This window comes from Misgurnus anguillicaudatus, unplaced genomic scaffold (genome assembly GCF_027580225.2).
Source record: "Misgurnus anguillicaudatus unplaced genomic scaffold, ASM2758022v2 HiC_scaffold_33, whole genome shotgun sequence".
NCBI lineage: Eukaryota > Metazoa > Chordata > Actinopteri > Cypriniformes > Cobitidae > Misgurnus > Misgurnus anguillicaudatus.
In genome coordinates this window covers 9130078-9145116 of record NW_027395283.1, presented here as the reverse complement: position 1 = coordinate 9145116, position 15039 = coordinate 9130078, and the positions used below count along the sequence as shown (strand labels likewise).

The following is a 15039-nucleotide window of genomic DNA, read 5'->3' as shown; positions in this document are numbered from 1 at the left end:
AAGAAGTTAGCAAACTCACTACATTTGCTGTCTGAGAGCATTTCACTTGGAATGTGACTTGGGGGGGTTGTTAGTCTCTCTATAGTAGCAAAAAGAGTGCGTGTGTTATTTATGTTTTTGTTTATAATATTTGAAAAGAAAGTCTGTCTAGCTTTGCCTAGTTCCACACTGAAAGCACGAAGGCTGTCTTTATAGATATTATAATGGACTACAAGTTTTGTCTTCCGCCACATGCGCTCAGCTTTTCTGCATTGTCTCTTCATATTCTGCACCTCTGTTGAGTTTCTCCAAGGTGATTTTTGCCTGCCATTCTTCTTCCTGACTTTTACAGGAGCAATATCATCGATTACACTCTTAACTTTCGAATTAAAGGAATCAAGGAGAAAATCAACAGAGTCTGCAGATATGCTTGGTGTTAAAGATATAGCCTTCATAAATAGCACACTGGTGTTCTCATTTAAGGATCTCTTTTTGACAGACACAGATCTAGTTTCAATAGTAGGAGAGATTAATATATCAAAGAAAATACAGAAATGATCAGACAGTGCTACATCCTTAATAACAACTGATGAAATGTTTACACCCTTACTGATAATTAAATCTAGAGTGTGTCCACGATTGTGTGTGGGTCCATGTACATGTTGAGTCAGATCAAAAGTATTTAAAACAGCTGTGACATCTTTTGTCATAATGCTTTCTGGCTTATCTATGTGAATGTTAAAATCTCCAGCAATAGCAAAACAGTCAAACTCTGAGGAAATCATTGATAACAGTTCTGTAAAGTCCTCAACAAATGCTGGAGAGTATTTTGGGGGCCTGTAAATAATGATCAGTAGAATGCGTGGGGTACCTTTCAACACAATACCTAGATGTTCAAAAGACGGGTAATTCCCAAATGACACTTGCTTACATTGATAGACATCTTTAAAAAGAGCAGCAAGACCTCCACCCCTCCTAGCAGCTCTGCAAAAACTCAAATAGGTAAAGTTAGGAGGGGCTGTTTCATTAAGGACTGTTGCACTGTAGCTTTCTTCTAGCCATGTTTCATTTAGAAACATAAAATCCAGGTTGTTTGTGGCTATTAAGTCGCTGACTAGAAGTGATTTGTTTTTAAGTGAACAGATATTTAAAAGTGCTAACTTAATAGTACAATTTTTTTCCCTAACAGAGATCTTAGTTTGACAAGTCACAGGCAGCAGATTAGATTGATTTGCCACACGATTTGATCTAGCCTTACACTTTCTATCATGTACTAAAACAGAAATAGAGAAAGATATAGGCACACTGAGTTCCTGCTTTTGTAAACATTTGATAAAAGTATTAGTATTCTCATAGCAGGAACCCGACACACATCACTGAGAGCCATTATCAGTTGTTTTTGGTTCACCTACAGCAGATGGAGGAGGGTGTGTGCCTTGGCGTTGTGTCAGAGACCGAAGAGCTCTCACAGGACGAGGAGGGGGAACTGGGCCCACTGGCTTTGGTGGTTTTGGGGCTTGCTGTTTTCTGGTTGAAATCTGTGGGCTTGCAGCAATAGAGTGGGATAGTTTAGTTCCAGCATAAACCAGTTCCTCCATTTTTCCGGAGAAGGTCAAAAGCGGGGATGCTGGAGAGAGGAATGACATATCTAGTGAGGAGTCCTGTTGTTCTGATGTGACCGGAGGCTGTGATATGTTGTCCTGGTTTCCCTGGCTGTTTTCCAGAAAGTCGTCCTTGGGTGCTGAATCTTGGAGCCGTTCTAATCTGACACAGTCTGACTGTAGTAAGCTCTGTGGGCATGACTCAGCTGAGATTGTGTCCATGAGCAGTGGTTGTTGTGGCTGAGTGGTGTTATCTCTGTCCTTGTGGGATATGTCAACATCATGTCCATTCAGGTGCTGGAAAGAAGTCCTGTGGTCATTCATACTCTGTCCAGGTGTGTGTGTGCCATTCAGGTTGAGTGGATTGGCACACACTGCTGAAGGATGATGAAGGGAGAAATAGATGTTGTCCTTTAGAACTCTTGCACCCAGCCTGTTTGGGTGGATGCCATCCTGTTTAAATAGTTGTCTCTGACTCCAGAAAAGATTGAAGTTGTTGATAAAGTTCAATCCTTTTATGTTGCAGGTTTTTTGCAGCCATGTATTAAGTCCAAGCAAACGTGAAAACCTATTTGTTCCTCTTGCTGGAAGTGGTCCACTGATGAACGGCTGAGCTTTTACTGTTCTGAGTGTTTCAAAAAGTTTGTTGAAATCCCTCTTAAGGAGTTCAGATTGCTCTTTGTGAATATCATTCTTCCCTACATGAATGACAATTCGATTTACAGTCTTATGTTTCATCAGAATGTTCTTAAGTTCCCTGTTTACATCAGAAACGGTTGCTTGTGGAAGGCAGCACGTAGTTGAGTCTCTGTTGCTATAGTTTCTGATTATTGAGTCACCTAATATCAGAGTTCTGGGCTCGGATGCGCTCTGCGCTGAGTGCCGCTGTCTGCTCGATCTTGAGCGGCAGTTAGCATCAGTGTTAGCTGCTGGCTGATTTGATCGGTGTTTAGTCACATTTATCACATTTGGGGATTCCTCACTCATATTCATTAATACTTCAAATCTGTTCTCAAGATGTATAGGTGGTGGTAGAAAGTCAGTGTTTGCAATCCTTGTCCTAGCTGTATCTGGGGTAGAGGAAGCTATTGCGGCAAAATGTGATGCTCGTGACAGTCTGATTTCTTGAGTGATTTTGGGTCTTGCTCCCTGTTTGTACCATTGATTAGTGTGTTGATCATTAGATTTATGGGACTCACCGGCTGTTTGCTGAGGGCGTCCATGATGACGAAGCTCTGTTGTGTGTTCCGTCTGGTTTGGTAGTCCTGTAAGTAACTTTGTTTCAAGAACAGCAATCCTTTGTAAAAGTCTGTGGCAGTTTGTGCAGCAAGTAGATTGTTGATGAGGCATTCCTTTTTCTTATCCTTTTCAATGAAGGCAGCTGTGTTTTTCCTTCTGGAATGTAAGCTGATGGCGGTGGGAGGCTAGACGGATGAAAAATTCCACTTTTTTGTAATCCTCCAGTCCCGAAAGTTTGTAAATTGACGTTGATGCCAAGCTTTGTTGTTTGAGCACTATGCTGATTTGCTGAAGTTAAAATTATAAGATAAAATATAAAAGCGATAGAGCAAAGCGCAGAGCAGTAAGCAAAAGCGTCCGAACAGTAGCAGAGCAGGAAGTTTACAGTCAGGATTCTTCAGTACATCAGAGATCAGCTTCACTCCTGAATCTCTTAGTTTATTCAGAGACAGACCCAGATGTGTCAGGTGTGATGGGTTTGATCTCAGAGCTGAAGTCAGAGCAACACAACCTTCATCTGTGATATTACAACCACACAACCTGTAGAAAACAGAGACACACAGTTTGTTCACACATAGATCAAATCTACAGTGAGTTGAATCTGTTTCTCTTCCTGTCGCCATTTAGTGTTAATGAACATTTTCATTTTAGTTTAATTTATGTGTGTTTGTGTTTTACTGGAACACATCAGTGAGATTTTAAAAGAAAATAAATTCATCAGTTTATGTTTATACTATAACAGTCTAATTTCCATAACATTTGTTTCATGTTTCTCTTTCTGACTCTCACTTAAGTACACATAACAAAAAAGTTGATAACATGGAACATAAAATTGTTTAATTCTGTTTTTTGTCAAAGCGAAATATTTCAGTAGCCCTATTTAAACTACAACAGTCATCATGTAGGTTACCTTCTAATAATACAAATTATATTTTTAGATTTAGCAAGAGCAGTGAATTCAGGTGTATGTTTGTCAGCACTACACACACACAGTTGTGCAGGTGCTGGGCTGTGAACGATGGGCGATTACTAGAGCCTGACCAATATGCAGGTATTTTTTTTGACTGCTCACACTCACAAATGTGGTCCAACACTTATATTGATGTGACAAAGATGTGTAATATAGTCCATCTGTTTAACAATTTAACAATAAACTTTATTAGGCTATCCAAAATGAGTCTGATATCAGTGCACTAAACAGTAAATTTGACTTATAAATAACTTTAACACACAAACACACACACACACACACACACACACACACACACACACACACACACACACACACATATTAGTTAGCAACTTAGCGTTAAGTAGACAATGTTTGACTGAAAACATACTGATCTAATATGTAATATACTGCACAAAGTTTTTATAACGCAAACCAACAGTGTTCGGCGTGGACTTTAGACTTTTATAAAACTAAAGTGTGCTTTCCGCCTCTCTCAAGTTGCGTGAGCTTATGTAATCAATTGCTCTGAAATGAGCATGTCCAGTAATAACACATGCAGCTGGAATCTTATATACTGTAATATTAGTGCACGACTGCACGTCAGTTTAAACACGTCATTTCTCCGTCTCACGACAAAATTAACAGCATGTGTAAATGAGAATGTGTCTCTCTTGTCCAGGGGCGGAGCGAGGGGTGGCTTCTGGGGCTCAAGCCCCAAATGTTTTGTCAAAAACCACGAATCTTTTCAGATCTGTAAAATAAATTCATCCAGTATGCTAGGTGGCGGCTTTTAACTCTCCGGTCCCCCACTCCACTGAAAATGAATAAGAGATGCGAGTTAAAGGCAAATGCTGAATCTCCCCACAGTAAACACATTTTTCTTTATTACTGTAAGTGTATATTTATAGTTATGTGATGTAAATACTGTTAAATAGCATCAACTGATATATTATCTGCATGACGTCTAACTTACTGTTGTGCTCTGATCTATTCTGCCTCCTCTGCTGCACACTGTCATTGGTAACTTTATATTTAAAGTACATTTAATCACAGTGAATTAAAACTTTGAAAAACCTTGCTTATTGCACATTTCCTTTTTTATAGATGGATAAAGGATTTTTTTTAAAGACATCAGAAGTAAGAAGGTGAGAAAGTATATAGTTACTTAGATAGCTTATGTTTTGTCCATATTTGCATTTCACTGAAATTCGCAATGATTTCACCTCAGAAATGCATTGATAGACAGTTATAAAATGTAAATCCTCAATCTCTTATGGATATATAAAATATATATCCTTATTTTACGACCCGCAATGTACCGTGTAATTAAACCGAATTTACAACTTACCTATTTGTAACAACAGAGTACCTCTACAGCACATACTTGTAGGTATAAGGGAAAAATATTTTATGTTTGGGGTAATAAGGGGGCAAAAATATGGAAAAGTATAAATTATTTATACTCTAAGTATTTTATAACTACAGGGTACCTATTTTAATATTACGTGGTATGTCGGCTATCACTTATCCACGTCTATGGGGTAATTATGTAGATTATTTTATGATTTTATTGTGAATGTTTCATATTCACTGTAGCTGATGAAATTATAATGTATACAGTCAATGTCTTCGAGCCACATCGCCAATAAAATAGAACAGCAAATCAGTTTTAATTTAGTAGCCTATATTACTGATATGCTTTTAATAACAAAAGTCCAGCTGATTTAATGTGGTTATCTGTGTTTTAAGGCAGGTACAATAAAAATAGCAACTTATTCCCTATTTACCAGGTAACTCTAACATTTTGGCATATTTGAAGTGATGCTTTGCAATCGGATATGCTTGACTCTGAAACTCTTGTTAAAAACATTTTATTTTAAATGACACAACAATGACCACAAAGTAACACGCTATATGTTCATTTTTAATAGGTGTTATCATTGGTAGAATAAAACTTTGCAGCATTGTGGAAATAGAAGCATTTTAGCCAAATATAATTAATGCAACGTCAAACCAGAGTGAAACAACAGCAGACGGGTATCCAGCTTGCGCAGAAGCGAAAGAAGAATACGGGCGAATTATAATCGAAAGTGATCATCCCTATGCCCAATTCCCTTCGAAGATCAGATCTCTTGATGTATAAACTCTAGAGAAAGTTGGGCAATATTGTCTCATAGTGTGGTTAATTAAAATACACTTGGTGAATTGAGCCATAAAATACAGCGTCTTTTTCTGTTTATTTGGATATATTGTTCATGCAACATCCCCTCCGCGGAGTCCCCTTCAAGGGCACAAAACGCCATTTGGAATTCACCCTATTTTTGTATGATGCGTAGTGCGCAGGTGTAGAGCGCGCGTGCATCCGTCTGCAGGAGGCTGTGCTGGAACGCGATCCTGAGGTGAAATCTCTTTACTGATGGTTTAAAAACTTTCTTCACTGTGGAGTATGGGTGCGAGTGATGTGAGCAGGATCCGCACGCTGGATAAGGTGACTGGTTTTGTTAATAGATGACTAACGTGTTTCAAACAATGTTTTTCAAGAAAGTTTGCCAGCTAACGCAGTACGCATCATTGGATGTCTCTCATATCTGACACACTCAGTTCAGTTCCTAACGAGCTGATGATCTGAATCAGGTGTGTTAAATAAGGGAGACATGCACAATATGCAGAGCAGTGGGTCCTGAGGACTGGAGTTGAGAAACACTGCAATAGACCATATTACCCATAGACATCTCATACATCCCACATAATACTATAATAGGTACCCTGTAGTTATAAAATACTTAGAGTATAAATAATTTATAATTTTCCATATTCTTACCACATTATTACCCCAAACTTACCATATTGTTTCCTTATACCTACAAGTACGTGCTATAGAGGTACTCTGTTGTTACAAATAGGTACGCTGTAAATTCAGTTTAATTACGCAATACATTGCGGGTCGTAATATAAAGTGTTACCCATATCTCCCCTACTGTTCACTGCTTTCCTAAGGCCATCAGTGCGAGGGCCCTTTCATCGCTGCTTGCAGCTTTAATTGATTTTATATATCCTTTACATTTTATTTTGTTTCTTTTTCATAAAATTTATGTTTAACTAAACCTCAGTACATGTGGGACTATCATAGAGATGATCTTACTTCAGTATCTCCAGTTTACAGTCAGGATTCTTCAGTACATCAGAGATCAGCTTCACTCCTGAATCTCTTAGTTTATTCAGAGACAGACCCAGATGTGTCAGGTGTGATGGGTTTGATCTCAGAGCTGAAGTCAGAGCAACACAACCTTCATCTGTGATATTACAACCACACAACCTGTAGAAAACAGAGACACACAGTTTGTTCACACACAGATCAAATCTACAGTGAGTTGAATTTGTTTCTCTTCCTGTCATCATTTAGTGTTTATGGACATTTTCATTTTAGTTTTAATTATGTGTGTTTGTGCTTTATTGAAACACATCAGTGAGATTTTAAAGTAAATAAACTGTTGATTCCTCCAATCACACATTGTAACATTTTCTCTTCTGTTTCTCTTTCTGAATGATTTTTGTTTTAATCCCCAAACGTAAATTAAGTTTAATGTTTTATTTATCAAAAGATCTGACCTTCAGTAAGAGTTAAAAGTGTTGTGATGATTGTTGAATGAACTCAACTTCAGTTATCAAATCCATTACTGGGATTAAAATCCTATAAATCCATTACAGATGTTATGATCTCTATACAGTCTCACTATAATCTATCAGTCAATATTGATTTAAAGATAATGGTGTATTAGTTTTAAATGTCTTCGTGGTTCAGACTCTAAATATCTGTGAAATATACTGTAGTTACTAAATAAACTCTAGTAAGATCACTCAGATCAACTGATATATCTGCTGCTGATTCACTCGATTTACATTTTAATAGACTTTTAATAGTTTTTGTATTTATGTATTTTTCTTAACTCTTTAGGTTGTTTATCACACAACTATAATGATATTCAACTTTATGAGTGTTGTACAAAAATCCTGAAACTGATAGTTTGAGCTGAAATTGTGTCACTGAAACATTGGAAGGGTTTATGACAAAATACATTATACTCTCATGATCATGTTAAATTATTATTCAAGTCATTATTAGATATGATCTTACTCCAGTTTCTGTAGTTTACAGTCAGGATTCTTCAGTACATCAGAGATCAGCTTCACTCCTGAATCTCTTAGATTATTACCAGTCAGATCCAGATGTGTCAGGTGTGATGGGTTTGATCTCAGAGCTGAAGTCAGAGCAACACAACCTTCATCTGTGATATTACACCGCTCCAACCTGTAGAAGACAGAGACACACAGTTTGTTCACACACAGATCAAATCTACAGTGAGTTGAATTTGTTTCTCTTCCTGTCATCATTTAGTGTTTATGGACATTTTCATTTTAGTTTTAATTATGTGTGTTTGTGCTTTATTGAAACACATCAGTGAGATTTTAAAGTGAATAAACTGTTGATTCCTCCAATCACACATTGTAACATTTTCTCTTCTGTTTCTCTTTCTGAATGATTTTTGTTTTAATCCCCAAACGTAAATTAAGTTTAATGTTTTATTTATCAAAAGATCTGACCTTCAGTAAGAGTTAAAAGTGTTGTGATGATTGTTGAATGAACTCAACTTCAGTTATCAAATCCATTACTGGGATTAAAATCCTATAAATCCATTACAGATGTTATGATCTCTATACAGTCTCACTATAATCTATCAGTCAATATTGATTTAAAGATAATGGTGTATTAGTTTTAAATGTCTTCATGGTTCAGACTCTAAATATCTGTGAAATATACTGTAGTTACTAAATAAACTCTAGTAAGATCACTCAGATCAACTGATATATCTGCTGCTGATTCACTCGATTTACATTTTAATAGACTTTTAATAGTTTTTGTATTTATGTATTTTTCTTAACTCTTTAGGTTGTTTATCACACAACTATAATGATATTCAACTTTATGAGTGTTGTACAAAAATCCTGAAACTGATAGTTCAGTCAGGACCACTTAAGAATACCAAATTATATAATATATTTATATATTATAACAAATATCTGAATTTGGCCAAAGGCTGAGGAATCAAGGGGCTCGGTTGTCATACTGCACCTTTAAGATGCATCCTTTGCATGTATCCCCCAGCCTGCATAACCAAAATTTTAGTATGCTAATGCTACACATGAAAATATTTAAAAAGGGGTGCAATGTTGTGAAAACTGAGATATTGGAGGTGAAGGGGAGGTGGTGGGTGAAATTGTCTGTGCGACAGAGTAGCTACAGAGCGTCTGATTGACTGCTTAAATACTGTTGATTAAAGCAGGTGAGAGTGATTAAGCAGCTGAGCGTCAGCTGGAGTAGTTAGCGATCAGTGGTCTGCCTGAACTACGCTTGAATTCCATCCGGTCACTCAAGCTATATTTCAGTCAGGACCACTTAAGAATACCAAATTATATAATATATTTATATATTATAACAAATATCTGAACTTGGCCAAAGGCTGAGGAATCAAGGGGCTCGGTTGTCATACTGCACCTTTAAGATGCATCCTTTGCATGTATCCCCCAAACACAACAACGTAGTTGAGTGCATAACTTCTAGAGACTGCTTGTCTCGGAGTACGCGGCTCCTGGCATGTTGGGTAGCATACCTCAAAAAGGAACGCGGTTCCCTGATATTCATCACATTTGGAACAGGCAGGTTCAGAGTAGAGAAATAAAATGAAGGACAGCTGAGGTTGACATTAGTTAATCATTAATTAACGGACCCCCAACACAAGATAACGCGTGCAAGATGTTTTACATCTTGGCATTGTTGGAGACTTTTTACGTGACATTCACTCTTCTCAATGAGCAGCTACCGCTGCTTCTGTGAGCTCCACCCCCGACCCAAAGCATTCACAGGCGGTCTAGTCCTTGCGCAGCAGAGCAGAGTCTCTCCCAGTTGCAATCAGGGCAGGAGAAGTGGTTATCTATCCGCGTCCAGACGGCATAATAATCGTGCATGCGGGAAGCCGGAGCAGGCGGATCCCGCGATGGCTTACATTAATGGCGAGATATAAATATAAAATGGTCTTTGAATAAAATGAATCACTGTACATAAAATAAATGTACTTGAGGGAGCTGAGCAGCAGCACATTTAGAACAGACAAACTGTACGGAGCTGACGCGTTAATGGGCTATTTACCTACAAAACAACGTTTCCCATCATTTATCAGTGTATGTTTTGAAACTGGACTGTTTGGCCATATAAACATGAACATACACACATTTCGTTTTATGAGAACATAAGCAGATAAACAAACGAGAAAACATTTTCAAGCATTCATGTGTCTTAAAATAACATTTTTGACAGTTCAGAGAGAAAGAGAAACGTGAAATAATGTAGTAAGCCAGTGTAGTAAGAATGCAAATGTGACGTGATGACGTCACTGTTATGCAATGACGCAATCTAGCGACATTTAGCGACTTTCCAAGCAAGCTTTAGCTACTTTCCATTGAAAATAGTTGGCAACACTGGTTTCTTATGCATTACATGCTTGTAGAAGATTCGTAGAGCGACTGCCTTCGGGACGTTAAATCAAGTGTAAGACACGAAATGCTGTAAAACTATAACTGTCGAATTTTAAGGCAATCAATTAAAACAACATATATACACTGACACTGCAAGGTGACCTGAACGATTTATATCGAAATGAATTGGAAAGAATGACGGACGTACTCCTTGCTTGTAGTCACATTGGTCTAACGTACTGGCCTACTGCTGTAAATACGTAAATGTAAATATGGTAAAACTGCTAAATATTGCATGAAATGCTGTTAATAGAACATCCTGCTATACTGTTGATAAGAAAGTTATTGTTTACAGTGACATAGCGATTTTAGACAATTTGAGCGACAAAGATACTAAAGTGAACTTTTTCCGGTGCGCATACGTGCACAAACTCAAAGCTCACGCACTGAAAGCGCGTTCAAAGATCACGGAAACATAAGTTCTTTGGGCTTGACAGGAGATATACGCACAAATTATCTTAATACCTGTACGGAATGGATGTCTTCCGGCACTTCCACGAGAGTATTGCAACATCTTCCGATTCCGAGCAAGCCATGGTAACGCCGAAAAGGGTAAGGAATAAAATTCTATCAATCGCATGAGTACTGGCTCAGTCTACAATCTGCTATGCAAATGTCTGTGCGACAGACTCAGTAAAATTGTCTGTGCGACAGAGTAGCTACAGAGCGTCTGATTGACTGCTTAAATACTGTTGATTAAAGCAGGTGAGAGTGATTAAGCAGCTGAGCGTCAGCTGGAGTAGTTAGCGATCAGTGGTCTGCCTGAACTACGCTTGAATTCCATCCGGTCACTCAAGCTATATTTTGAGCTGAAATTGTGTCACTGAAACATTGGAAGGGTTTATGACAAAATACATTATACTCTCATGATCATGTTAAATTATTATTCAAGTCATTATTAGATATGATCTTACTCCAGTTTCTGTAGTTTACAGTCAGGATTCTTCAGTACATCAGAGATCAGCTTCACTCCTGAATCTCTTAGATTATTACCAGTCAGATCCAGATTTGTCAGGTGTGATGGGTTTGATCTCAGAGCTGAAGTCAGAGCAACACAACCTTCATCTGTGATATTACACCGCTCCAACCTGTAGAAGACAGAGACACACAGTTTGTTCACACACAGATCAAATCTACAGTGAGTTGAATTTGTTTCTCTTCCTGTCATCATTTAGTGTTTATGGACATTTTCATTTTAGTTTTAATTATGTGTGTTTGTGCTTTATTGAAACACATCAGTGAGATTTTAAAGTAAATAAACTGTTGATTCCTCCAATCACACATTGTAACATTTTCTCTTCTGTTTCTCTTTCTGAATGATTTTTGTTTTAATCCCCAAACGTAAATTAAGTTTAATGTTTTATTTATCAAAAGATCTGACCTTCAGTAAGAGTTAAAAGTGTTGTGATGATTGTTGAATGAACTCAACTTCAGTTATCAAATCCATTACTGGGATTAAAATCCTATAAATCCATTACAGATGTTATGATCTCTATACAGTCTCACTATAATCTATCAGTCAATATTGATTTAAAGATAATTGTGTATTAGTTTTAAATGTCTTCATGGTTCAGACTCTAAATATCTGTGAAATATACTGTAGTTACTAAATAAACTCTAGTAAGATCACTCAGATCAACTGATATATCTGCTGCTGATTCACTCGATTTACATTTTAATAGACTTTTAATAGTTTTTGTATTTATGTATTTTTCTTAACTCTTTAGGTTGTTTATTACACAACTATAATGATATTCAACTTTATGAGTGTTGTACAAAAATCCTGAAACTGATAGTTTGAGCTGAAATTGTGTCACTGAAACATTGGAAGGGTTTATGACAAAATACATTAGACTCTCATAATCATGTTAAATTATTATTCAAGTCATTATTAGAGATGATCTTACTCCAGTTTCTGTAGTTTACAGTCAGGATTCTTCAGTACATCAGAGATCAGCTTCACTTCTGAATCACCTACATTATTATTCAGTTTTTTCACATGTAAGGGGTTTGAAGTCAGAGCAGCATCACCTTCAGCTGTGATAATAAAACCCCACAACCTGTAGAGGACAGACACACAAACTTCAGTCTACAGGAATCACATTAAATCCCAAAACAATATAAAATAACAAACAAACAAACCATCTTAAATATATTTAAACAGATTTAATTAAGAATTAAGTTTCTCATTTGGGCTTTGTAGAAATGAGTGATGAGCCCATGGTGAATTCAAACCAGCCGTATTTATTATGTAAACATGTAGCGTATATTCAGCTTACAGCATACACAGCCACAGGCAACAAAACCGAAACTTAAACTCTTTAACCCGGCAGGCGAATATATAACAGCGCCAACCGGACTCCTGCGCATGCGCACTTTTACTAGTACGGTGTCTCTCAGTGTCCATACAGTGCGCAAACGCAATCATTCACAAGAATGATCTACATCCTTCTTCTTTAGATTGTGCTTCCTACGGCAAAACTGAATAAAAGGTTAGGTATTAACTTAAAACACTATAACAGTTAAATTTTCCATATTGGGAAATTTGTACTTGTAACATTCAAAACATCTTAACATTCTTTTGTGAAATAAGTGCATTAAGTGGCATCTGAAGACATTTTCACTGGAACAAAATTATTATAATTTTTTTTTTAATAACATAGAGCTATATGCTATGCACTATAATCAGAGCTATAGAGTCCCATAGAGTCTATTGCAAAATAACAAAAAATATTTCTTTTTGTTTTTAAATGTCCTTGGTTTGCAGTCCATAACAGTGAGATGCTCATAGCTTATACTTTGGATTAGGCCTACAGACGCGACCCGAGCGTGTCACATATAGTGTGTTACCTGGTGTTACCTTCGTTGGAGACTGAACAGCAGGCCTCTGCTGATTGCTGGTAGGCTGAGGTGTTACCTGGGTCTCTCGAGGTATGTGTGGTGTTTGTGGTGTGTGTGGGGGACTGACTGGTGTAGCCGGATTGGCGTATTGACAATCAAAGTCTGCTGGGTCGACCTGTAGTGGTGGTGGCTCGGCGACTGGGAGGATGTGGCGGCGATTTCTCCTGTAGGTTCCTCCGTTAGACTCGATGATGTATGAGCGTGGTTCCTCGCACACTTCCTTCACAGTGCCCAAGTGGTCGTGTCCCTTGATGGTCTGCTTTCTTACGACTTGTCCTTCTTCAAGTGGCTGTAGTGGGTGGCTTGATGCATCATAGTACCGCTTTTGAATGAGTCTTTTATTTTGAAGTTGGGCAGTGACCCGCTTTGTGTTTTTCGGGGCTGGCTCCAGCAGTTTGGTGCTGATAGGAAAAGTCGAGCGTGTCTGTCGTGACATCAGACGTTCTGCAGGCGAGCCCAATGCTTGGTCGCGGGGAATGTTCCTGATGTTCAGCAGGTTAAGATACACATCAGTCCCATCTCTGTGAGATTTTTCCATCAGTAGTTTGGCACTACGGACTGCTCTTTCTGCCAGTACGTTTGACTGTGGATATCCCGGGCTGCTGGTGACGTGAATGAAGTCCCACTGCTTGGCGAAATCCTTGAAGCGTTGGCTTGTGTATTGCCTGGCATTATCACTGATGAGGGTGTGAGGTGTTCCATGGACAGAAAAATGCCTTTTCAGCTTCGTGATCACAGCTGCTGAAGTTGTGTCGCGGAGAAGGTCAATTTCATACCACCCTGAGTATGAGTCCACCAGCACGTGGTACTGTTGTCCGTGCCACTCAAACATATCAGTAGCCACCGTAGACCATGGCAAGGCTGGAACTGGATGTGGCTGTAAAGGTTCCTTTTGCTGGTGTGGTCTGGTGCTATTGCAGACGGAGCATGATATCAGTTCTTCTGCAATGTCCTTGTTCATTGACGGCCAAAAGACAGTGCTCCTGGCCCTACGTCTGGTTGCCTCTAAGCCTGGGTGACCTCTGTGTACAATATTGATGTATTCCCGGTGCAGAGAGTGTGGAATTACTGCTTTGTGGCCCTTGATTACTATTCCATTTTCCACCACCAGCTCATCTCTGTAAGGGAAGAATGAACGAATGGATGGGTGGACGCTGCGTTCTTTGTCAGGCCATCCACGTTGAATAACTGTGCTGAGAGCTTGTAGCACATGATCCTGTGCTGTGTGTGTCCGGAGTTCTTCTAGTCTGTTAGTTGAGATGTAGCTGATGGACATCACGTCAAATGTACTGTTTGCAGCTGGGCTTTGTGAAACAGGTTTGTTTGGAGCTCGTGATAGGGTATCGGCTAAGTACATGTGCTTACCCTTCTTGTAGACCAGCGTGATGTCATAAGCTTGTAACTGTAGTAACATCCTTTGCAGTCGGGCAGGAGCAGTGTGAATGGGCTTTTTTAGGATCGTTACGAGGGGTTGGTGGTCAGTTTCAATGACTGTGGGCTTCCCATACACGTAATCCCTGAATTTGGTGCACGCAAACACCACTGCCAATAGCTCCTTTTCGATTTGGGCGTAACGGGTTTCCGTGTCGGTGAGCGTGCGAGATGCGTAGGCGACTGGTCTCTCCTCCTGTAGACATGCAGCACCAAGTCCATAACATGACGCATCACAGGTCAGTGTAACTGGTTTCCTTACATCATAGTAAGATAAGACTGGAGGGCTGGATAGGCATGATTTGAGACGATCGAGCGCCTGCTGATGCTGTGGAAGCCAGCACC

The 15039-nt window shown here is 38.7% G+C and overlaps 1 protein-coding gene across 4 annotated transcripts in view; it reads right to left on the bottom strand.

Annotated features, from left to right (window-relative positions):
• Positions 1-3094: 3094 nt before the first annotated feature.
• The window catches only part of LOC141363288 (protein NLRC3-like), a 123229-nt gene continuing 111284 nt past the window's right edge, over positions 3095-15039 (bottom strand). For 2 of the 4 annotated variants that reach the window (XM_073865929.1, XM_073865927.1), the window contains 5 exons: positions 12270-12422; positions 11277-11450; positions 7907-8080; positions 6914-7087; positions 3095-3359 (listed from right to left, as the gene is read on the bottom strand). In XM_073865929.1, the coding sequence (XP_073722030.1) occupies positions 3095-3359; positions 6914-7087; positions 7907-8080; positions 11277-11450; positions 12270-12422 (940 nt within the window). The remainder of the gene's footprint in view (positions 3360-6913; positions 7088-7906; positions 8081-11276; positions 11451-12269; positions 12423-15039) is intronic. The other 2 variants (XM_073865928.1, XM_073865930.1) reach the window with 2 other exon arrangements.